The sequence below is a fragment of the Vanacampus margaritifer genome, chromosome 3 (assembly GCF_051991255.1).
Source record: "Vanacampus margaritifer isolate UIUO_Vmar chromosome 3, RoL_Vmar_1.0, whole genome shotgun sequence".
NCBI classification, from domain to species: Eukaryota; Metazoa; Chordata; class Actinopteri; order Syngnathiformes; family Syngnathidae; genus Vanacampus; species Vanacampus margaritifer.
In genome coordinates, this window is record NC_135434.1 from 13,958,823 (window position 1) to 13,983,996 (window position 25,174).

The 25,174-nt window shown below is 39.7% G+C and overlaps 1 protein-coding gene across 1 annotated transcript; it reads left to right on the forward strand.

Annotated features, from left to right (window-relative positions):
- The first annotated feature begins 79 nt into the window (after nucleotides 1-79).
- Nucleotides 80-23,588, forward strand: egflam (EGF-like, fibronectin type III and laminin G domains). Its single transcript, XM_077562225.1, has 25 exons — nucleotides 80-378; nucleotides 2,621-2,730; nucleotides 6,211-6,297; nucleotides 6,703-6,729; nucleotides 6,952-7,069; nucleotides 7,159-7,294; nucleotides 9,027-9,193; nucleotides 12,250-12,362; nucleotides 12,832-13,070; nucleotides 13,146-13,315; nucleotides 13,558-13,658; nucleotides 13,762-13,862; nucleotides 14,701-14,845; nucleotides 15,105-15,294; nucleotides 15,389-15,514; nucleotides 15,953-16,196; nucleotides 16,371-16,482; nucleotides 16,579-16,695; nucleotides 17,902-18,082; nucleotides 18,461-18,484; nucleotides 18,637-18,715; nucleotides 19,601-19,744; nucleotides 19,827-19,910; nucleotides 21,631-21,734; nucleotides 21,809-23,588. The coding sequence occupies exons 1-25, from the start codon at nucleotides 243-245 to the stop codon at nucleotides 21,958-21,960; spliced, it is 3,207 nt and encodes a 1,068-aa protein (XP_077418351.1). The 5' UTR covers nucleotides 80-242; the 3' UTR covers nucleotides 21,961-23,588.
- The last annotated feature ends 1,586 nt before the right edge of the window (nucleotides 23,589-25,174 follow it).

Consider the following 25,174-nt stretch of genomic DNA (forward strand, 5'->3'; position numbering starts at 1 on the left):
GCACGGAGGTGTCCCCCCACACTCAAACACCGTCTGTCTCTTTGCGCGCGCGCAGTGACGTGCCCAACCCGATCTGATCTTTCGGACCCTAATCTCATCAGCTCTCCTCGTCGTCCAGTGGGACGCGCGTCACCCCCCCACCTGCACCTCCTCCGTAACTTTTGTCGTATTATTAGTAGTATTTGGAGCGGTGGCGTTTTGGGGTCTGCGTGTACGATGAGCATTTGAGAGCAATCGGAGCGATGGCGAGCCGCAGCTGCACTCGGACACGGACCACTTTCTTACTGCACTTTGTCCTCTTTGCGATCTGCTGCTTGGCCACTCGTAGCACCGCCGCCAGGAGGTCCAGTGCCAGGAGAGCTGGTCAGCCAAATTCTAGTACGTACTGTACACCATCAGTCATCTTCGTCAGGTTGCTTTCCTAAAACCTCCTTTTTTTTTTTCATTTAATTGGATGCCCAATCACAACTCCAACCAGGGGTCCAAACTGGGGGTCGTGGGCCTAAAATAGGTCATGTGTCCATTTTTATTCATTTTGTTATGTTATAGTGTTCATTATTGTTGCTGCGTGATATATTTTTATTTAGACATTTGCCCGCTAAATTTGGCTATGGTAAAGCATGTGTGTTTACATGTACATGTATTCCATTGTTTTATGTTAAAATATTTAATTACAAATATAGGGGTTTAATCACATTATTGTGACATTGGCAGGAGTGTAATGGGGTTTTGTAAAATGCATGGTATCTATATTATCTATCTGTCTGTCCGTCCATCTGTCTATCTATCTATCACCATGTTTTTGCCCACATCCCTATAAAACTGAGATGTGCCACCCTCGCCTAGTCAAAGGTACACCTGAACGAGCCTAAAATCTCACAATCCCAATGACATTCCTTAGCGCGCGCGCACCTCCGCTATGCATGGCATTTTCATTCAGGACAAATAAAGGCGTCTCTCAAATATGTGCCTCTGTTTACCATCGAATGGAAAAAAAAAGGTAATTAATTTGTGTCATCTTGTTGACACTACTGCCTTCAAGTTGTTTACCTCTTAGTCCATTTGAGTTATGTTGCCAACCAAAACAGCAGCATGTAAAGTAGTAATGATGTAGTCTTACCACAATTAAAGATGTGGCTACTCCACAATGTAGTCATGCGCTCCATAATGGTCCTCTTAATTACGTTTTAAACTTCACTTCCCCTTGATTCCGAAAATGGTTAATTGTTATTTTACATTTACATTGTTTAATAGTTAATAGTTTACCCCGAACCACCAAAGAATAGATGCCCACACCATCTGCAGTTGAGTAAACAATTGTGCTCTGAGCTCCCACCAGGTGTACCTAATGTTTTGTCCCACATGTGCCCGGATTTTGTGTCGTAAATCCACCTCAACAATGTATCCCCCGAGGCGCACACTAACTGCTTTCTTTGTTTTCATATCACCACGACATCTTCCTCGTGTCGTAGGCCCGCCCATTTCATCCTGGCCGCCTTCCCCTCGCATCACGTCTCACTCGTTCGATCCCTCGGGCTACATGCGAGCCACACACACACTGTTGCGTTGCTTCTCGCCACACAGTCCGCACTGTCACACGGCGCTCGCTGACATTTGGACTTGTGTGGTGGTCTTTGACGAGGGGGGGGGGGTGGTTGGTGTGTCAGTCCACATCAATCACGTCAATGTTAGCATTAGCGTTAGCAGAGGCCTTCGGGCACAACAGTGGAATGTCTGAGGTCGGACACAATCCGTTGTGTGCTGGTCGCTCTCTGATTTTGTTGTCACAAAAAAGATCCTCTTAGGTAGAACACAATTCGTTCCGGTTTTGTTTTCAAGCATTTTTCGGGACTGTCATACAATTGACCACACCCTTGATAACAAGCAAATACACTGCCCTAGTGGCAGTGTCTGGAAATGCTATGACATCATTTGCTTTGAAGAAAAATCCAATAATTGTGTAGTGTTGGGCTTAAACCATTTTCAACCTTTTTATTGATTCCTAACTGAAGTCTTTGTCCTTATGCTGACATTTCCCTCTTTGCGATATCAAGGCTGCACCACAACATTGAACGCTCATTAAAATGGCGTCCTGGTGCTTTTAAGGCTCCACCAGCCCACTGTTGATCTCCTCAGTAAGCCGAGCAAACGGAATGGGTTATTCTGTGCTACCAATCATCACCAGGATGGATGGATGATTGCTGAATAAATGAATGGAAGGATAGATGAATGGATGATGATGACTTGATGATAGTGGAAGTGGATGAAATGATGATGGCTGGATGAAAGATGACTGATGGATGATGAATGAATGAATTGTTGGATGGAGGGCTGGATTGATGAATGTTATGATGTGTTTTACGTGATATCCAGCCCCAAACCAAGACCGTTTGTGTGGTCTTGTTGCTAGGCAGAATTGAAGGGGACAAAATTATCTGTCCAGTAAAAAGGGTCGCACTCACACCCACACTGCAGATAAAGGACAGGAACAGGAAGTTAGATAGCATTAACTATTCGGCCCAGGCAAAAGCAGGCACTACCAGGAACCAGTACCTTTTGGTTCGGTTTCTACTTTGTGATTCGGTTGCCATTCTGATGTCCTTGCCTGTTTGCTTTCCAGATCGTCTGAGTCCTCCGTTGGACATCCAATTGGAGAGCGTCAACTGCAGTGCCTTCAGCGTACGATGGAAGATGCCGCGACGACATGTCAGCACAATCACCGGATACAAGGTTGTCACTCTTTTTATTACAGGCACAGCGTGCTGGCTGAGTTCCATTTCCTTTTCTATGATGAAATCACAACTTTACCATCACATTTTATTTATTACATGAGGTCAATTTGCTTGATGATTAAAATGTGAAATGATGAATCAGAATGTCCATTATTTATTAAATTTGAAGACTTGGTATTTAATAATTATACAGAACATGCAGCATTTAATAGACACCTTTTTAATTATTAAACTGAATTTGTATTTATTTGATGCATTTTATTGTAATAATAATTTCTACTTAAATATGAAGACTTGATATTTAATAATTATACAGAACAGGCAGTATTTAATAGTCACCTTTTTAATTATTAAACTGAATTTGTATTTATTTGATGCATTTTATTGTAATAATAATTTCTACTTAAATATGAAGACTTGATATTTAATAATTATACTGAACATGCAGTATTTAATAGTCACCTTTTGTTATTATTATTTTTTTAATTATTAAACTGAATTTGTATTTATTGCATTTTATTGTATTAATAATGTATACTTATATTTACCTTAAATACAATAAAAATAAATAAATAAATACTATTTAAAAAATTGTGTATTGTTCTGGTAAATTCCAGGTAATAAATGAAAAATTCAATAAACAAATGAAATGAAATAAAACATTTTTAATAAATACAAATAAATTACATTTTCTAGTAAATAAATCCAAAACAAAAGAAAAACCTACAAATTCCATTTCATTTCACAAATTAAAATGTCATTTAATGATCAAAATTACATGAAATATATAAATACATTACTATTGAATAGGTTCAATATAATTTCATCAATTGAACTACTACTTTAACTTTGACCTTAAATTTAATTTTTGTACACAAACAAGCTTCTATATGCATGAGAGTCCCTTTAAAAATCAAGAGAATAAAAAAAAAAACATTTTGTATTTCAGCACTGCCCCATTCACGTAATCACAATTTTTTTTTATAAAGATGACAGTTTCCACTTTTTTCTATACTATCCATGCAAGCCACCCTCGCAGATGGCTTTTTAAAGTGCCTGTCAAACGGGCTCCATAGCGGCACCGTGGCCTTGAGGCATCCAATTGCGTTTACAAATTGGATGGAACCCCCTTTTAGCGCCCTGCTTTTATAAAAGAGACTTCTGATGGCTGAGCTCTCTGTGCCAGGATGCGTCTTGCACTCAAGTGGTGCCTCAACTAGACCTCATTTCAGCCAGCATCAAAGGATTAACTCTACGTGTTAGCATTAGCATAGCATCCATTAGTGTTGTTTGACAAAAAGCACTGAGTGGAGACTGCTATGTTAGCTTCCGGTGCTAACACGCTGCCCACTGGTTAGCTTTTCACTTCCGTGACTCAAATGTGAGTGCTTGCATTTGTGCTTTTTGACAAAAAAAAACTACAGTTGAGACATTCACTACTACATTAGCTTTTCACACTAGCAACTATATGCTCGATGAAAAAGTAGCGCAGTGTGTTATGTGTGGTCGCCACTCTATTTATCAATCAGCTACCCTTTCTGTTTTGCTGCTACTCTAATAGAAAGATGTCAAGAGCGAAAATAATGGAAAAAGCCACAAATCAAATTGACACTTTCCTGCGTCGATGTCCATTTTCCCTCCACACGCCATTAACGCGTGCCAGTCCCACGCTCTGTCCAGCCGGCACGTCGGCCTTGAGGGAGTGTGATTGTTGTTTTGTCTTGCTTTGCCAATATACAGCTGCTGCTCTACAAATGTATATGCTATGAACACCATTCTTTGTAGACATAATGTACATAATAACTTGAGCGCAGCACAAAGACTTATCGGTAAGCGGACCACATTTGAGTATTCCCCCTTTGCAATTTCATCATTTTTTAATGCGCAATTGATACCTTTAAAAACAATTTTTTTCCAGTTGCTGTCGACTAAAGATGACATCACTGGTGCTGAGGAAATAGGTAACGACCAATCATGGTTCAGTTAATGACCAAGCCCAGAAAACAGGTGAGACATGATTGGTCGTTACCTACTTCCTCAGTAGGTGATGTCATCTTCATTCGAAAACAAGTGGGAAAATTTGTTTTTTAAAGGTATTAATTGTACATGAAAAATAATGAAGTCATGAAATTCATTCTGGACATAATATTAACTTTTCACTGCCTATTTTTTTTTTTTCCTCCTAATATATTACTTTGTCAAACATAGAACTTCTCTGCAAAATATTAATCATTTTATCAGAAATATATAATTATTTTCCTTATTTGACTTTTTTTCTTGAAAATGTATGACTTTTTATTCACAATTATTAAAATATTTCTCTTTTCACAAATGTTAACATTTTCTCATAAGTTCTAAAAAAAATCATTTGATCATGATTTCTTATCGTCTTTCTTAAAGATATTTTCCAGGGCATTTTCCCCTCACCAAAATAGCTATTCTTTTTCTCAGAAATATAGATTTTTTTGTCACAAAAATTCTTGCAAGATAGCTTTTATTTACTCATACACATTTTTGTTTGACTGGGAAAAACATTTTCCCACTGTTTATCGATGAATTTGTCATGGTTTTTGCATTAAGCTAAATAGTGCAAATGCCTTTTTTTTTAGTGCATATTTCCTGCTTTTTGTCAAATTCCATACTAAATCCCTTTGAGAACACAATGTTAATTAAATATGGCCATTTGACTACCTGAGTACTATGTTTGAAATGTATTAAATCAAAAGGAATCCCTCATGCTAAATGTTTTGAACTCCTGTTTCCACGCCAGTGTCGTATTGAGGAGAATAATACTTATTGCGATGAATCCACAATCAGTTCCGCACAATTGAAACCATTCTTAACGGTCAATTAATTACTTACTGTGCCTGTATTACAGAGTGTTTGTTTGTGTACAGTAATTGTAGCTCACCCTATTGACCTTCCATGCGTCCTTTCTAATTGCCGTCGCTCATTAACAAAGTGTGAATCAGTGTGTGCTCTGACCATATGTCCGTGCTAAGAGGCTTAGTCAGCGAGCTGCACTTCGCTTCCGAGCAACTCACACATGAACTTAATGTGTCAGTGTTACCTCTGCCAAGGAAGTTATGATTTTAGTTGTGTGAGTTTGTATTGTCCCTTTAAGTGAATTCTTCAAAAAAAAAACATGTATATGTTTAATAGTATTAATTGTGTCATCATGTAATTCACAATAATGTTACAAATGTATGTAAGGCTTGGTGGGGAAAAAAGAAAGAAAATACATTCAGTGTGAAGTTGAACCTGGATCCTGAGAAATCCAATTGAATGTGATTAGTTGCTTCTATCTCTTTAAAATCAGATCATCATCTCCGTTCATGCTATTGTCCGATCTTATTGCTGATTACTAAAACAAAACCTAATTTTAGCTCTTGAAGACTGTTCCCACATTGATTTGAGCCTTGGTAGAGGTTTTTGGTCCTTTTTTTTTTTTTAGATGATGTCCTTGTGTGCATTTCAGGTATTCTACACTGAGATGAAAAATGGCCGTCCCATGGGTACAGCCTCTGTAATGGAAGTCCCTCTTAGTTTGGACATGCTGACTACGGTGAGTCCTTATTGTCAATATTAATAGCAAGCAGAGCTGCAGTGTTGTTGGATACGTGGCGTTTGATATCAGTGTTATTAGGGTTTGCTTCTATTGTAGCGCTTAAAAGTTTTAAAAATTATATTCATATTTTAACCTTTTGAATTTTAAATTAATTTATAAGGGCAATTGTAGTTTAAATATTATTTAGAATTTTTATCAGCACATTTTTATGACATTTTTTCTTAATTGTGATTATTTTTCCCCCCATTAGAAATAATTAATTAAAACCCTGGACAGTGTATTGTCAATGATTTGCATAAAAGTGATTTTTTTTTTAGGGGTGAAAATACAATAATGTGTAAATAACTAAATTCCGACCTCCCACGAGTGATCAGTATCTTTGTTGTTTGTTTTTACCCAAAGGGACAATTTGATGGACAGGCAAGCTTTGTAAGTATATTTATTTTTTTATTTGTAGTTCTTTTTTCAGTGTATCGGAGCCATTGAGGACTAAAGTGGGGTAACTTAATTTTTGTCATTTTGCAGGGGAGAAGAAGTTGCAATAAAATCTGCAGTATTTATATTCTGGTTAAAAGTGACAAAAATGGAGTTAGCCCGCTCTAGTTCTCAATCTCTGAATATTGTTTGAAACGTCCTTTATGCACCGTACAGGATGTGGATATCGGTAACCTCAAAGTGAACACCAAGTACCGAGTGAGCGTCGGTGCCTACGGTTGGGCCGGGGAGGGTCGGCCCAGTATGCCCCGAGATGTCAGCACAGCCTCGCATGGTGAGGAAAATCAAAAATAAGATGACAGCATTTTTTTCATTTGCGTCTGCTGCTTTAAATGGTTGATTGAATTCCTTATCTGCCATCAGATACCTGCATGCCGCCCACACCCCCGACCGAGCCCGTCGTCGTGGCAATATCCGACACGGAATTGGCGTTGTCGTGGCAGCAAGGGGAGAGCGAGGGCAGCGCGCCTGTCCTCCACTTCCTGGTTGCTTACTTCAGGTGAGCCGTCACTGATCATTTGCATACATCGTTCTGTCAGTGTGCTAGTTGAAATATCATAAATGCGTATTTATTTACTTATTTGATTGACTGTTTTATTTACATAATATCCTTTATTTTGAGTTTTTTTTTTCATTTATATTATTTATTTATCATAATATGGTTAGCACAGCCGCCTCACAGTTCAGAGGTTGCGTGTTCAAATTCGGTGTATACTGTATTTATTGTATGAATAGTCCAACAGAGAGAATCTTTTAGAGTGTGAGACAAAGAAGCTTCTTTTGTCGAGACAAGACAAGTTACAGTCAGACATCGTTTTCCACCAAATTACCCTTGATGCCTTGATTGCTTGAGACGACGATGACAAAAAGGCAGCTTGTGTTTGAAACACACATTTTGTACCACCCCGCTGTGACTCCACCGCGCCAAGATATAAAAAGCATAAAGGCAGCTGTTGCTTCTTACTTCACAAAGACTGACACCGGCAGACAGACAACTGATCTAAACCAATGTTCTTTCTTCACAAACGAGACGCACACACACACAAACGTAACTGCAGGCTGGCGACGTCAGTTCACGTTACCGCACGTCAACACCAAACAGACAGACAAAGTGGCAGGTCGACAGGAATAAAATGTGAGAAATTCGAACATGTCGCATTCGCCAAAATATTAAACATTCAGTGACCCCTTCTTCCCCATTTATTGCAGGCGATATTTTATTTTCATTTTATTCATTTACTTCAGTCGTTTATCAAAGAAATAAACAATATAAATGCAAATGTTCTCTGATATAGAATATGGGTGGGAACCTCTGGGTACCTCACGATACGATATGCGATACAAGGCTCACGATAACGATTATCTCACGGTATGACGATACCGTGATTAGCGATATATTGGTCAGGAAATAAATCCACGATAATCTACGATAAAACTACTCAAGACATAAATTTATGTTTTTTTCAAATTGTTTCTTTTTGTACCATTACTGCAACAAAATATTAAAACTGGTGTCTTCGTGACAGTAAGTACTTTTTTTTAAACAAATACAAATGTCTTTTTAACAGAAACCACTTTCTGTGAATACATTTGTGTCTTTCTTAAACACTATGCAACATGTCAGTCAGTTTACATAGTGAATTGTTTCATTTTATAATTTTTTTTGGTGTAACATTGCAAAAGTAAATAAATAAAATTACTTCCAATCAAATTAAATCAATATTAATATTCCTCAGAAATTGTGTGCTTCAAAAAGTCGAACCATAAAATATTTTTTAAAATGTTACGTATGCAAAATTGAATCCGTTTTGCCTGAAGACTTCCATACATTTCCCCACCACTCTTATGAGGTGCTCCCCCTAGCGGCCTGCCAAGTAATTGCTCAATAAGTAGTGAACAATGGAGGCCTTATAGTGGCTGTATATTAACTACAAATATCGCGATACTTGCGTAGGCGTATCGATAATCTATCGTGAGACAATGTATCATGATTTATCGCGATATCGATATATCGTCACACTCCTAATATAGAATGCAATAGAGCAGAATTTAAGTGCTAGCAAGTAAAGTCAGTGGATATGATGCTCGAATCGCATACTCCTCTCTGGAACTTCTGCCTTGGTATTGAGCCCCGCCCCCATCTGCCGTAATGAAACTTGACAGAAACTCCCTGAATTGGGAAGACTTTTTGGAGCGTATTTGTGTGACCTTCTCATCTTTGTCTTATAAAGGCCAGAAATGGACACGGAGTGGACGTACATCCGCGAGCCCATCGAGAGCAAATCCATGGTTATGAAGGGACTCATACCCGAGACCGAATACCAGTTTATCATCCGAGCCGTCAACATGCACGGGGCAAGCCCGCCAAGCCACGTCAACAACCCGGTGCGCACCCTGGGTAAGATGCCTCTTCGTCCCCTTCTTCACACTCTAAAAACAGTTGGATCAAAAGTAACCCAATTATGGATCAAAAATGGACCGATCCACTTCATGGGTCAATTTGACACAATTTTCAGTTTTTTTTACACTAAATGACCCACTTTTTTTTAAAGGATCTGACCAATATTTATGAGTTGTTTTACACCGAAAGACCCATTTCTTGACTCTAAATTGGGTCATATCGACCCAAGTAGAGGATTAGTCCAATTTTGACCCATAGTTGGGTTATTTTTGACCCAACTGTTTTTAAATTGTACCTTTCAAGCACACTTTATTACACTGACAGTTTGATGGAAATAATCATGACTGCACTCACCATTCATCAACAAGTGTGCGTTAGTAGGTCACTGTGTTACCAAACAGATGAAAAAATGCCATTTACTTTATTATTGTGTGTGTGTGTGTGTGTGTGTGCGCGTGTGTGTGTGTTAAGAGAAGAAGGGGTGGGGTAGGCAGGACTGATTGATATTAAAACACGCATGTGACACTCACATGTGGTGTACAGAAAATGTGATGCCTCCGCTAGTTGATCTTCTCAATTTTGATTGTGTGTGGGTGTGTTCATCTACGTATTGCATTCACTTGGGGAAAAAAAGTCCTGTTTTTCTGACAAATTTTGGGGGGAAGCTTTGTTTCTTTGAGGTTTTTTTTCTGTTTTATTGAATATGTTTTTCCCAATTTTTTATTTTTAGTATTTTTTTCTTCTAAAAAAAAAATTCTCTGTTTTTCTGAATATTTTTTTCTGTTTTTTTTTAGTAATTTTTCCCTGTTTTATAAAATAAGAATTTTTCTGTTTTTCTGAATATTTTTTTGAAGGGGTTATCCCACAAATCACAATACAGTATACACATTAATTCCTTTATTAAGAGCCAGTAAGTAAACATGACCATCTTATTGCATATGGAGGTATGCGGGAAAGTGTCCGCTTCCGCTATTACCGAGTTTGCAACAAGTCGCTTGGAGTTCAGAAGTAAAAACAAACAAAAAAAATACTATTATTATTATTAATATTTTTTTTCTTTGTTTTTCTGAATATTTTTTTCAGCCTGGTTTTCGGAATATTTTTTGACAGAAAAAAATATTCAGTAAAACTGAAAAAAATATTCAGAAAAACAGAAAATAAAAATAATAAAATAATAATAAAAACAAAGCTCCCCCCAAAAATTTGTCAGAAAAACAAGAGTTGTTTTTTTTTCAAGTGAATGCTTCCGTATTCATCCATGTACCCCTTGAAAATATTATTTTCCCTCCATGTCACACCATCATGGCTGACTTTACAAACAGGGGTGTGCAAAAAGGTGGGGCACTCAGCCGCCCCACCCCTTTGACAGCATTCACAGCTGCCACTGTGACACGCCACTGATTCCAAAACAGTCAGTAAGTAGGATGAGCAATTTAATTGGATGGAATTGGTTATGTTATGACAGTAACGACTCAGTGCAGCGTCACAGCATTTGTTCTCCATCCATCCATTTTCCTCACTAGGATCGCAAGCATGCAATAAAGTTGTCATTAGCCCACTTGTTGTCTGCGCATTATTGGACATAATAATCTGCCAATGACATTTCATTTTGTGCCACTACCCTTAATTGTTTCTCACCGCTACTATTAATCTATTAAGACTAGGGGAGAGGGGGGGGGGGGGGGTTGGCTAATTTGCGACTCCTCTGCTTGCACGTGAATGATCAGTGACGCACAACTTCAGAAGAGCGCTGCGTCGGCAATTATCTACCACCAAGGATTTAAGCTTTTTTTCAACCTCGTTGATCAATGTGATCTGTAATTTAAAAAAAATACCCATAACAATATCCGTAACGAGGTAGTGCTGAGTGATTTAACAAAACACGTACAATCCCTAGCAGTTGGCAGCTCTGTTTTTGCTTGCGACACAAAGCAGGAAATTGGCTGTCACACAAAAATGCGTAAATGTGGACACTGGAAAGTCGAGTTCCCACTGTAATAGAATGGCGTCAATAACAATAAAGATCCTGAAAAGCAGCGAAAAAAAAACGCCAGTTAGGGAAAGACGGCCAGACAAACGGCCAGAAGCTGCGCGGCGGACGAGCGTGGTCTCTCAGCGGGGGACCAAAGCGGGTTACGTTCAAGTCTCATCAGACGGGATTAGGGACGGCATGCCAGACCCTCTTCTCTGCCTGTCACACACGCACACACACACAATGCCTTGCTTCTTGAATGGACGTCAAGGGTGGCCCTGACGCACTGACATACTTTTCTCCAGGCTCCCCTTCACACAACATTGTGTGCGTGTGTGTGTGTGCGTGTGTGCGTGTGTGTGTGTGTGTGTGTTACACAACAGCAGATTAGTTTTCTGGGGACCCCTCCCCTTGTTCCAGTGCTCAGTATGCAGGATTTAATGTTACTTGGCTGTGCTAATTAGCATTTTGAACAACCAGTCTGCACTTACTAAAAAACAAAAAATTTAGCATATTTTCTCATAATTAAAAGCAGTTTTTTTTTCTCTCTGCCTCTTCCAATATCAAATACACTTTGAAGTAACAGACTCTGGCATGATCACAATTGAACGCTGTTGAATGTAAGCATGACTCTTTGATTACGATTGTGGAGCACAAAGAGTCATGGAGGAGGGGGGGGGGGTTGTTATTGTTTAATGAGTTAAGATGACGCTTTCTCAATGTGGTGTTAATGCAGCATTTATGATGGAGAGTTATACATACAATATGCCCATCAGCATACCCATAATGTCATCGATTACAATGTTTATTGCTTAATTTATTGGATGAATGATAACATTTATTTATTTAAAAAAAAATGCTGTTTCTATTTACCCATACATTAAAAAATATATATTATTTTAGAAGTGTAATTTTATTACTGCGATACGGGAATATTTTTGCTCACAGTTATAAAATACCATCATATAATATATTGGCCCATGTCTAGTCATTGGTACACCACTGGTGCATTCTGGGTGTATAATCATTGCGGGGTATGTGTCTAAGTAATTTATCAGCGGAACCCTGTCTCTCCCGGCAGGAGCCTCAGACGTGGGCAGCGGCGATTACGGACGTTATTTCACAGATACGCAAATCAAGGACAAGGACAGTTTTGACATGGACGACTCTGACTATGATATCTTTATTGAGGAAGTAAGTCACCTATATTTAACTCATTCACTGCCATTGGCGGCTATAGACGTCAAAAATTCATTTGAACTATTTCTATTAGTTTTAACATTTTTTTCCACTTTTGTTAACAAGAGTATAAAAACTTAGGATTTTTTTTTATTGTACATTTAGAACAGATGTAAAATTTTTGATTAATCGTGAGTTAACTATTGAAGTCATGCATAAAAATTTTAATCGTAATTAATCGCATGGCTTCACTAGTTAACTCACGATTAGTCACAAATTTTATATCTGTTCTAAATGTACAATAAAAAAAAATATAGGTTTTCATACTCTTTTTGACAAAAGTGGAAAAATATGTTAAACTAATAGAAATTGTTAAAATGAATTTTTGCCGTCTATAGCCGTCAATGGCGGGGAATGAGTTAATTGTATCCGATTATTCGCGTGGATTTATTTATTTATTTTTAAACTTTCACTTGGTTCTCAGCTGAAACCGTTCCCTGGTATTGGCCAAGACAGCGGCAAGTCGCAGCTCCGCTCTCGCTCTGGTCCGTCGGGTCAGAACGTTGTTTACCGCATGAACACCGTGACGCCCCCCAACTCCACTACCTTACCTTCGGCCTCTTCTTCCTCCACCGCCGCTACGTCGGCCATCTTGCCAGACTTCTCAGATCTGATTTTCCCCACCAACTCGGAGCGCGACGTCACAACCACCACCACCACCAGGTATCTGCTTAAAAAGTTTAGTTAAACAACGTCAATGATCCAAATGTCAGAGTGTCCCTCGTTGATCCTCTCCAGCACCGCCGCCACCACCATGTCCCCGTGGAAGGGCGACGCCCCTCGAGTCTACCAACTGACCTGCGACGACACCGTGTGCCCCCCTGACAGCTTTTGCCTTGCGGACTTGGAGAGCGGAGGATCCAGATGCCACTGCAATCTCGGACGTGCCGGCGACACTTGTTCTCAAGGTCAAATAAGTCCAGAATCATCTTTTTTTTTTTTTTTACATTTAAAACGATTGGATGAAAATGAACTGAAAATGACTTCAAATTAACAAAAATAAATAATCGAAAAACATGAAAAAACAAAGTACAGGATATAATACAAAATGTAAAAGCGAAACAAGTGGGCCGCCACGCTTATAAAAAGTCGGGGGAAACCCTAGATACGGATAAATTGAATTTGATTGTTTTGTGCTGTTCTTCTTCAGAGGTGTCCGTCAAGTTTCCGAGGTTCTTTGGCTACTCGCACATGACCTTTGAACCTCTGAAGAACTCCTACCAGACTTTTCAGATCTCAGTGGAGTTCAAGGTGAAGCTGAACGTTTTTCGAAGTCATTTCTGCTTATCCCCATGACAACCACGGTTACAGTAGCTGCGTTCAGACTAATCGTGTGTGTGTGCGTGCGGTGCAGGCGGACGCCGAGGATGGCTTGCTGTTATACTGCGGTGAGAACGAACACGGCCGCGGAGACTTCACCTCTTTGGCCCTGCTGCAAGGAAAGCTACATTACAGGTAATGACACACACCAACGCACCACCGTAGCCAACAATAGCGTTTTTAGTATCTAACACAATTGAATTGTGTGCATTCAAAACAAACTCATTAAATTCATTGTAGCCAGAATTCGAACAAAAACAAACAAGCACGTCACTCCGGTTTTAAAGTCTCTCCATTGGCTTCCTGTTAAGTACAAAAGATGTTATTTTTAGTTTTTAAATCTCTTAATGATCACAGTTACCTGTACTCTCACTTGATAACTGGTGGTGGCCGGATGTCATCAAGTTCACTGCTGCCATCTAGCGTCCAAGTGGCTGCAACTGATTCATAAGTTACATTTTTGCTCATGAATTACTGATCAAGCTACAGCCATTGTCTTGAAAAATTCTTACGTCGGGACACTCATAGGTCAAGGTATCCCTGTACTACTATTAGTGCTACTATTATAACTACTACAGCTACTGCTACTACAATGAAGTCAAATTAAGATTCTATATAATTTATAACTATTACACTGTTATTATACTGTAATTACTCACTAAATTAAGTCAGTTGTTTTCCTGATTCATATAACGACATGAATTACTGCTATTGGTAGTGTAGTGGTATATGCTGCTGCCTTTTATGATTCATTGATTAATATAATGTTATTATGTTGTTATTACATACAGATTTCAATAGTTTTATCTGAAAACAAACCAACTTACTTTTCTTGTTTTACAGATCAAAACAATTTCCACCACGTCTTTAATTGTTATTTCATGGTGATGTTAGAGGCTGTATCTAATATTACAGCCTTGACTTATTACACAGATTTATCTATTTTTAACATTTAACAATTTTGCAATTGCAGGTTCAACTGCGGAACAGGCGCTGCTCAGATCGTCAGCGAGAGCCGGGTGGTCATCGGTCAGTGGCACACGGTCACCGTCTTCAGGGACGGCACGAGTGGTTGGCTGCGACTGGACAACGACACGCCCATATCTGGTCGCTCCCCGGTAACTAGATTTTCTGCAAAATAGTTGTCCCTTGAATTGATGCCGTTTCCCAATTAGTCTCTGAGTGTGTTTTCCACTACAGACAAAAAAACCTCCCTCAAATATAAGATTAAAATTGTACGAGTGACATTAAAAAGTTATTTACTAAGCCGACTTGAACTATATGGCTATTGCTAACCAAAACAGCAGCACCTAAACAAACTGCACTTTGTGGAAAAATAGTGAGTTGTAGGGAAAAAAAATATGTTTCGCTATTCAGGGCCAGTACACAAAGATAACCTTCCGCTCGCCGCTGTACATCGGCGGGGCTCCGAGCGCCTACGGGCTGGCGAGGGCGACGGGTGCCGGCGGAGGCTTCGTGGGCTGCATCCAAAGTTTCAACGTCAACGGCAAGGCCACCGATGTCAGACCGTGGCCGCTGGGCAGAGCGCTGAGCGGCGCCGACGTAGGTGGGCGGACCGCGTAGTGTATATACACAGCGTACACAAATGACGCAATATCCGATGTCTTCCGACATTGCCGCTGTTGCGCGTGTGTTTGCAGGCGAGTGCAGCGACAGCGTGTGCGACGTGGTGGGCTGCGGTAACGGCGGCGTGTGCTTTGCCAACCGCGCCGACGGCTTCATCTGCCTCTGTCCGCTCGGCTTCACGGGAGCACTGTGCCAAGACAGTGAGTCCATTTGTTCTCCGTTGGTTCTGTCACACACAGGGATTACAATTTTACTTGATTACTTTTAACAAGGACCCGACTGATTGATCGGTCAACTCAAAATCAATTGTTTTTTCTATTTATTTACACATGAACACATTACAACATAAAACAAAGATAATGATATTAGTATAGTATGGAACTAATGTTTTTTGGTTATTTGATTTCATTTTATTTTAATGGACAATTAAAATTTATTGTGGACTGCAAGCCACTGTGTATGAACTGTGTATAATTTGCCGCTAGTTTAATTTAATTTGTTTTGATTTAATTTTAATTCAAAATATAATTACTTTGGGATTTAAGTTTTAGTGGAATGTAAAAATTAAGTATTTAACATTTTATTTTATTTATCATAATCAGTTAAAAATAATGATTTATTATTTTATTTTTTCCCAGGCTTCTCTCTGTCCTCACCACTTTTCAACGAGACGATGTTGTCGTACGCCGTGGTGCGGTGGCCTCAGCCCCCCCAGAGCTATTTGTCCTTCATGGAGTTTGAGATGACCTTCAGGCCGTCTGCGCCCGACGGCACGCTGCTGTACAGTGACGACGATGGCAGCGGCGACTTCCTGGCCATCAACCTGCTGGACGGATACGTGGAGTTCAGATTCGACTGTGGCTCCGGGGGGGCTGCTATAAGGTACCCAATAGGGCTTGATGTCAAAAGTCAAGAAAGCTCTAGAAGAAAAAGAAAAAAAAAGTCAAGAAAGCTAATTTGTCATTCCATACACTGCCACCTAGTGGTCAACCCTGTCTTGGAGTCACTGATGCACTTTTTCCCCCATTGACAATCACATTTTTTGTAATATTTCAGGAGTGACGAGAAGATCGGTATGGACGTGTGGCACGAGCTGAGGGTGTCCCGCACGGCAAAAAGTGGAATCCTGCAAGTGGACAGCCAGAAAGCAGTAGAAGGATTTGCTGAGGTACTTTCAGTTTTGACCACAAGGGGACAGACAAACTCCTCTGTATGTTTCCTTCAAATCATTGCTGAGTACTAAACCGAAAAATGTGTTTGACAGGGAGCTTTCACGCAAATTAACTGCAGCTCAGCACTTTACATCGGTGGTGTACCACAATATGACAAAACCAAGAGGACGGCAGGCGTCAGGAAGCCCTTCACAGGAACTATTCAAAAGGTATCATATGTAATTCCAAATGTGCAATCCCCACATACAGTGTGCATACTGTTTGCCCCCCAAAAAAACTAATGAAGCGCTCATGCTTAGCGATGCAGGGCATTTTTTTTTACATTTCTAATAATGACATGTAATTGTTAAAAAAAAAAAACACACACAAAAAAAAAAACTAATGAAACGCTCATGTTTAGCTATGCAGGACATTTTTTACATTTCTAATAATGACATGTAATTGTAAAAAAATAAAAATAAACTGCTATGAATAAATTAAAAATTATAAGACAGAATAATTCTGTAAAACAAAAATGTACAGTACTGTATCTTCAATTATGCAAGTAAATTAACCACAGAATAATTAAATAATGAAACAGAATAACTCATCTTGAACTTAAATGGCAATTGCAGGTTCTTTTGTTTCTCATTTTAATAACTTTAATAATGCTATAAAGGGCTTAAAAAATGTTAACCACTAAAAACACACCGCTATTGTTAGAGCGTAAGAACAACTTAAATGGTGAAGATAGTTTGCAATGCATGTGGTTTCATTCATAACAACATTCATAATAATATAAATAAAAGTAGTTGACTACAGTTCTCAGTTTTAACATCACTGATGAAGGCTGTTTACAGTGCATGTCATTTTGAACATTCTTAAGTCATTTGCTCCCAAAAACGTATAAAAACATTCTATTTTAAATATTGTCATGGTCCCAAAAACGTATTTATACGTTTTTATGTTTTTTTATGCTAGAGCTGCAGAAGGCTTTGATGCAGCCTCTGACCTGAAGAGGACGCTTAAAGAAATGGTAGTTGTTACAAAAAAACGGCTAGCTGGTGGCAGCAGAGTATAAGAGATCTCTCAGGGCCATGTTACAAAAAGGCTCTTTTCCCCAGTGTTTAAACAAATTTGTGAATAATGATAAAACTTAGCTATATTCTAATGCTAATTGCTGCAAAACCGAAACAGTTACAAATATATTTTTTTCCTGATGAAAGAAGAGACTCTCTTCTTTCTTTTGGTAGGTCCATGTTTTTTATAGCAACAGAACACAATATTCTGTGGGCCTTGCAAAATCAGTCAAAATCCAATAAAACAGCCGGGAGCGAAGGGGGTTGCTTCAGTCAAAATGGCTGGGAGTGAATGAGTTAATATTGCCATTAAAAAAAAAACTGACGTCTAAAAAAAAGCTTTTTGTGCCGACCTAGCTGGTCCTGAACGATCGCACCATCGCCATCACAAGCGACTCGGCGGGCGGCGTCAACGTGGCCAACTCGGAGCACCCGTGCGTGCAAAGCCCTTGCGCCAACGGCGGCACCTGCAGGCCCAAGTGGGACGCCTACGAGTGTGACTGCCCCCTAGGGTACGACGGAAGACACTGTCAGAAAGGTCCGTAGGCCGCACGCGTTCTTTTAGTTCTGTCACGACATAACAAGGAGGAATGAGATTTGATTTGTTTTTCTCCTTTTCCAAGAGGAATATATGATAGTGATGCAGAATGTGATTTCAATCATGTGACAAGGATTAAAAAAATAATAAATTCATAGCTACATTTTTAAAATAATATACAGTATAATATATTTCTAACGAGAGAGTTTCTCTGAGGGTGCCCCTACCTCAGGTGGATTCCGCCCCCTCTGCAAGCCCCTGAAGGCATGACTGGTCTCAAAGGCCATATGACATGATCTTTCCTCCTCCTGTCCCGGATTAATACTAATCTTTTAAACCTTTCTATGCTTTCTCTGTTCTGTTTTGTTTTTAATGCAGAATGTGGAAACTACTGCTTGAACAGTAAGTCATGCTCATGCATCTGTAATATTTGGCTTCTTGAATAAGCACATATTATTATGTCCATGGACACATGTAGCAGTGGTTTGTGACGTGTCGTCACATGTTGGTGGTGTGCTCATTCAGCGTGTGTTTTCCCTCCTTGTCCGTCCCAGCTGTGACGGAAGCCATCGAGATCCCACAGTTCATGGGTCGCAGTTACCTCACCTATGATAACAGGGACATTCTCAAAAGGTCAGGATTAAGTGGGGAAAAAATGATAGATTTTTTTTTTCATTTCATTTTCAGTTTATTTGGTATTAATTCCCCCCCCAGTTATTTTCTTTTCTGTTTTTTTTAAAGACTTCAATTGGTATTAGTTAAATTGTTTACTTAATTCTGTCATTTGATTTTTTTTAAAAAATTCATGAAAAAAATATTTTCCCAATTTATTACTTTTCATTTTTTTGTATAATTCCTAAAATTTTTAATTCTTTTTTTTTTTTCATTTTTGTGTTTTTAATTTCCTTTAAATTTTTATAAAAATATATTTTTTTCATATTTTTTTACACTTTTATTGCTTTTATTTGTTTTCATCTTTTCTACTTCATTTGAATTTTTCAATTACATTTTATTTATTTATTTTTATTTCATTAGATCTTAATTACACATTTTCAAATTGGTTTCCTTTAAGTTTTTCATTAATTTAGTTTTTTTTTTTAAACAAATTCATTAATCTTTCAATACATTCAGTTAATTGTCAAATAATTTGTTCATATTTTAATTTCATTGTTTTCATTTCATTATATAAAAATGTCATCTTGTAAAATATTTTTAAAATATTTAGATATTTGGTTTTTCATCTTATTTAATTGTATTTTTATTATTTATTTAACACCTGCAAGATTCTTATAGAAATAACTGAAAACATGGATGCCACCAACCACAGTGTGTGCATGTATACTGTCATGCCTGCTTGAGGTTTCAAAAAGATCAAGTCATGTCATCAAAATTGAAGTAGGGGCTACTGTTTTGTTTACGAAGATTTTGGTGATGCTATATTTATCTGAATGACAGTCTCAGAGTGCTCTGAATACGAAAGTCCAGGGGGTGTGGCCAAAGGTGTTGTTTATGTTGAAGGGTGTCAGGTTCAAGGAACAACGTGTTCATGCGCTTCAAGAGCAGTGCCGGCGACGGCTTGCTTCTGTGGCGAGGGGACACGCCCATGAGAGCAAACAGCGACTTCCTGTCCGTGGGCCTACAGAACGGCGCGCTCATCTTCAGGTAGCGGGACAACCTCCTTTAGCTTTACTCTCTTTTTTACTCTACGTGACTGTCAACATGTTTTGTTGTTGTTGTGCTGTAGCTATAACCTGGGCAGCGGTGCGGCTAACATTGTGGTCAACGGAACCTTCACTGATGGGAAGTGGCACAGAGTCAAAGCTGTCAGGTGAAACAGCAGCTCAAAGGAAGACAATTGAGGACTTTTTATCATTATTGCTCGTGCAATACAGTGCAAATCAGAGTTTAAGGACTTAATTATTTTTTTCTTCTCAATATTATCTGTATCCATTTTTTAAATTACAACTATATTATGGTAAATTTTGTCTTAATATTCTTCTATTAATGAAGCTTTTGATTGATTATTACTACTGAATTCTCGTCAAATGCAGACTTAAAAGGGAAGGCAACCCCCCCCAAAATTTCTTGACTGACAATAATATGTTTTATGCAGCCACACTAGTCTAAATACGGTATTCTGGTTAATATTGCGTTAGTGGAATATGAGTTAAGCAGCTAAATCCAGCAGTTTTTATCAGTATCGGAAGGCAGCCATTTTGCCACTTGCTGTCGAGTAAAAATGACATCATAGTTGCTCAGGTCTCAGGTAACGACCAATCTGTCATGAGGGACGTAAGTGATTGAGGGATGGCGGACGCAAATGCAGGAAAACAAGGCAGTGAAACATGAATCAAGTGCAATGTTTGGTACTTAAATGAAACGTAGGGAAAATGTGAGCAGTGAGAGTGATTAAAATGGTCGCCGTGACTAGACTGGCCGCCATGACTTGACAGGACGTGACTAGACTGGTCGCCATGACTGGACAGGACGTGATTAGACTGGTTACCATGACTGAAACGAGAGTGACTAGACGGGTCACCATGACCGGAACGAGTGTGACGTGACAGGACCTGATTTGCCTTGCCTTGCTGTGGGGCTGTGACAAAGACGACCTGGCTGTGACAATGTCTAGTTGGCTGTGACGAAGACGACTTGGCTGTGACGAGGACGACTTGGCTGTGACAAAGACGACTTGGCTGTGACGAAGACGACATGGCTGTGACGAGAACGACTTGGCTGTAACAAAGACGACTTGGCTGTGACGAGAACGACTTGGCTGTGACGAAGATGACTTGGCTGTGATGAGAAAGACTTGGTTGTGACTAAGACGACTTGGCTGTGACGAGAACGACTTGGCTGTGACAAAGATGACTTGGCCGTGACGAAGACGACTCGACTGCGACAAGAACGACTTGGCTGTGACGAAGATGACTTGGCTGTGACGAGAACGACGTGGCTGCGACGAAGACGACTTGGCTGTGACGAAGACGACTTGGCTGTGACGAAGACGACTTGGCTGTGACGAAGAAGACTTGGCTGTGACGAAGACTTGACACACGAACATCCACACGTAATGTAGACAATGCACCCAGACCGACTGGACAAACACAACAGACTAAATACACCAACACAAATGAGACACACACAGGTGGACGTGGTTAGACATAACGAGACAAGGGAAGAAACCAGGAACACATGAAAAAAACACCAACCACAGGCAAAAACAACAAGAACACCCATAACAAACAAAAACCCAACCCCCACAGAACCGAAACATGACACAATCACAGCTCAGCTTCAGAAAACAGGTGAGCTGTGATTGGTTATTGCCTGAGCCCTGAGCAACTGTGATGTCAGCAAATGGCAAAATGGCCGACCCCTGACATGGATTAAAAACAGTTAGATTTTGCTTCATAACTCATATTCCACAAATGTCATATGAATCAGAATGTCATGTTTAGACTAGTGAGATCACATATAACATATTATTGTCAAGAAATGTTTAAGGTCAACTTGTCCCTTTAAGTGATGGTCTGTGGCGTTTGTAGGGATGGTCAGTCCGGGAAGCTGACCGTGGACGACTACGGTGCCAAAACGGGTCGGTCGCCAGGCAAGATGCGACAACTCAACATAAACGGGCCCTTATATGTCGGTAAGTGACGGCTGATGTCGGCATCCTGATAGAAATGATCAGAATGACGTCGTTATTTTGCGTGTGTGCGTTAGGAGGCATGAAGGAGATCGCCTTGCACACCAACCGGCAGTACGTGGGCGGTCTGCTGGGCTGCGTGTCGCACTTCACGCTCTCCACCGACTACCACGTGGCGCTGGTGGAAGACGCCGCCGACGGCAAGAACATCAACACGTGTTCCAACTAGGACCGCGCCACACACCGTTTCGGAATTCGTTCCGTCACCAAAAACTGAAACGATCGTGGTTAGCGGTGGAAAAAAGCAAATTCGGGTCTTTGCAAAGACTTTTTTCCGCTGGGATGGTTCCAAGCACACGTCTATTTTTTCTACAGCAAATCCTTATTTGATTGCTGGAAGGAGCGACTGATCCGCGGGATCAAGCGTTGCGTGTTTGTTTGTTTTCAGCGGCCTGACCTAGAGCAGCTAGCGGTGATCAACTTCTTTGTAGGGGATTTTGGCTGGGCCTTTAGGGTCCGTCTCACTTTTCAAGCCCTTATTCTGTCTTCTCGTGCTCGTGTAGACAAGGCGGTAGTCGGCCCACGTGGAGCTCGTAGCGACGTTTGTGTCTTTTTCTTTTTTTACCTTCTTCTAGTTGTGTTTTGATACAGAGGTTCTTGTTCCTGCTCACGGACACTTGTTGCTAGGAAGAATTCACCGTGTGTGGTTGAAATTGCCCCACAATGAAACTTGACATTGAGCGGTTATGGTCACAGGGTGGGCAGGACTGTGCCAGGAACAGGATGTAACATTGTAGATATACACAGTGGCTCAGAGGTCGAAGGGCGCAATCATAATGGCCTCACATGAAGTCAGAGCAGACTCGCAATCAAACTAGCTAGCGCATGAAACGTCAGAGATCAAAAGGATGGCTCAAGTTCATGTTCCTGCTCATGGACCCACAGGCTATCGAGAGAAAATTGGCATGGATTGGTCATGGCCAGGCTGTGTCGCTGGGCAGAGTTGGCAGGAACAGGAACACAATCCGAAAGCCAGACAGACTTGCATACAGTCTAATACTGAACAACAGAAATCAAATTGAGATCTAGTGAGCAGATTTGGTACCACAGAATGACTCAAGTTCCTGTTCCTGGTCACTTGCAGGTTGGATTTATTCAAGCTCAATCATAATTGTCCCACAGGCCGACCCCCCACAAAAAAAGTCATTTAGCTGCTTGAATGACAAAATCTGTGCCACTGGAACAGACGATCAGCAGGAACAGGAACAGACTGGATTTCCTGATCTTTAGTTCTGTATGGCAGGCCCTGTTCCAGTGCCACCAAATGAGCGGGTCGGGCCACGCGAAGGTGGCGCTTGACGGATTAACACTCGTGAGTCATAACACGCGGCAGCTTCAGTTTTTCAGCAAAATAACGGGAATGTCAGTCATCACCTCTGGCCGATTTCATTAGAAGAAGTTTGTCATGTCCCAACAGAACGACTCAAACGACATGCGACTCATTTCATTTGTATTTTTATTTGAATTTGAAGTAAAAAATTAATAAAATGATGCTAGAACAGTAAACAATGCAGACAACAAAACTAGTCATTTTTCTGTTGGTTTGTATATTTTTTTTTATTTAATTAAAAATGTCTGTAGATACAGTATGTGTACAAAAATCCTAGTTTTTTAATGTCATTTTTCAAAATGTTCATTTTAAAGTTTGTTTTTTTCAATTGTGGTAGCAGACTTTTTTATTCCAATATGATTTTTGAATTAAAGGCGAGTTTACAAAAAAAAAATCGCTTTTTGCCATATTTGGTAAAAGCGTCAGTATGACCTGACAGTAGTACACCAGTAAAATGATGTGTGTGAAAAAAAAAATCAGCCGTCTGGTCTCTTTTTGCAACTCTAATTTATTTTGATGTGCAGGGGGAAAAAAACACCTTGCTGGAAGAATAACAATCAATCAGACAGAAAGTGTGACTGAAGTGTCAGTCATTTGTCGTACACCCGCGCATCCATCACCCGCAGCCTTGCGCTTGACAGTTTACCTCGGGCTTCTGGAGATTTTAGGGCCCCTTACGTCATTGGAAAACCACAATTGGTCCTTCAATGGTGTTTTGTTGGTGTCTGCGGGAGGAAAAGAGGAATTCACAGAAACACTTAAAGGTTTGCACAATCCTCCTTTGTTTTTTTTTTTTGTTTTTTTAAAGCCTCCCTTTATTGCTCCTCTTTTTCTTTTCAATAAGATACGGGTCTACAGGTTCAGGCAGAGCGGTGACATAAGACTGAAGTGGCTGCAATGTCCAGTGGTGAACATGTAACGCTGAGGTACACGTCACATCACATCTCATCACTTAAAGAAAACAATTCAGATTTTCGAATCAATTCAAGACATGATCTGTCCTTCTCAGAGCATGTTAAAGTAAAAGTATGTCTAATTCAGAGCACCTTGTGATGTTAGCTGCTGATTAGCAGCTAATTAACCCACATCTCAATCTGACTTTGCACGGCTTCCCGCGCCGAGCACCCCTCGCCTGACTTTGCATACACTCTGTGCCGCCCATTGGAATATTCTATTGAGTTATGTTTGATTAGATTACGTCACACACACACGCACACACGTGCATAGCAGAGCAGTTCCAAAAACTTCAATGCTGTATATAGCATGTCATAGACTGTCTGGACTTTAATACTCTAGATACAATCTAATGAGAGCCAAGGATTGCTTTTACAAAGACATGTTTTTATACGTTATATAGGCTATATGCATCCTTTTCTGTCAAAGTCTTTCTTCCAACTGCCCTCATGTCTTCCCTCACTACATCCATCAACCTTCCCCTACGCCTTCCTCTTGCTGTCTTTTCCGGAAGCTCCATCCTCTTCACCCTTCTACTGATATACTCACTAACTCTCCCCTGGACATGTCCAAACATTGCTTTCTCTAATTTTTCCCCAAAAAACATCTAACCTTGGCTATTCCTCTGTACTTACATGCTTATTAATAAAATGATCACAATAATATTGAGGATTATTTCAACAATTGAATATTATTGCAAACAATTACGTACAAATTTAAAATGTGAAAAATGTATTTTTAAGATAAAATACAAAAAAAGTGTTATAACAGGGTTATTACACATTTATTACACTATTTAGTTCCATTATATTTTACAGTGGCGCAATCCTCATCGCTTTTTACCTTATTGGCAAACGCCATACAAAAAGGGATTTGATTATATTTAGGACACACAACAACATGGTGTACAATCAAATCAGACGTTGTTTTTTTAAAAACAATTGAATATTATTGCAAACAACTACGTACAAATTAAAAATATGAAAGATTTATTTTTAAGATAAAATAAAAAAATTGTTATAACATGTTTATTACACATTTATTACACTATTTAGTTCCATTCTATTTTACAGTGGCGCAATCCTCATCGCCTTTTACG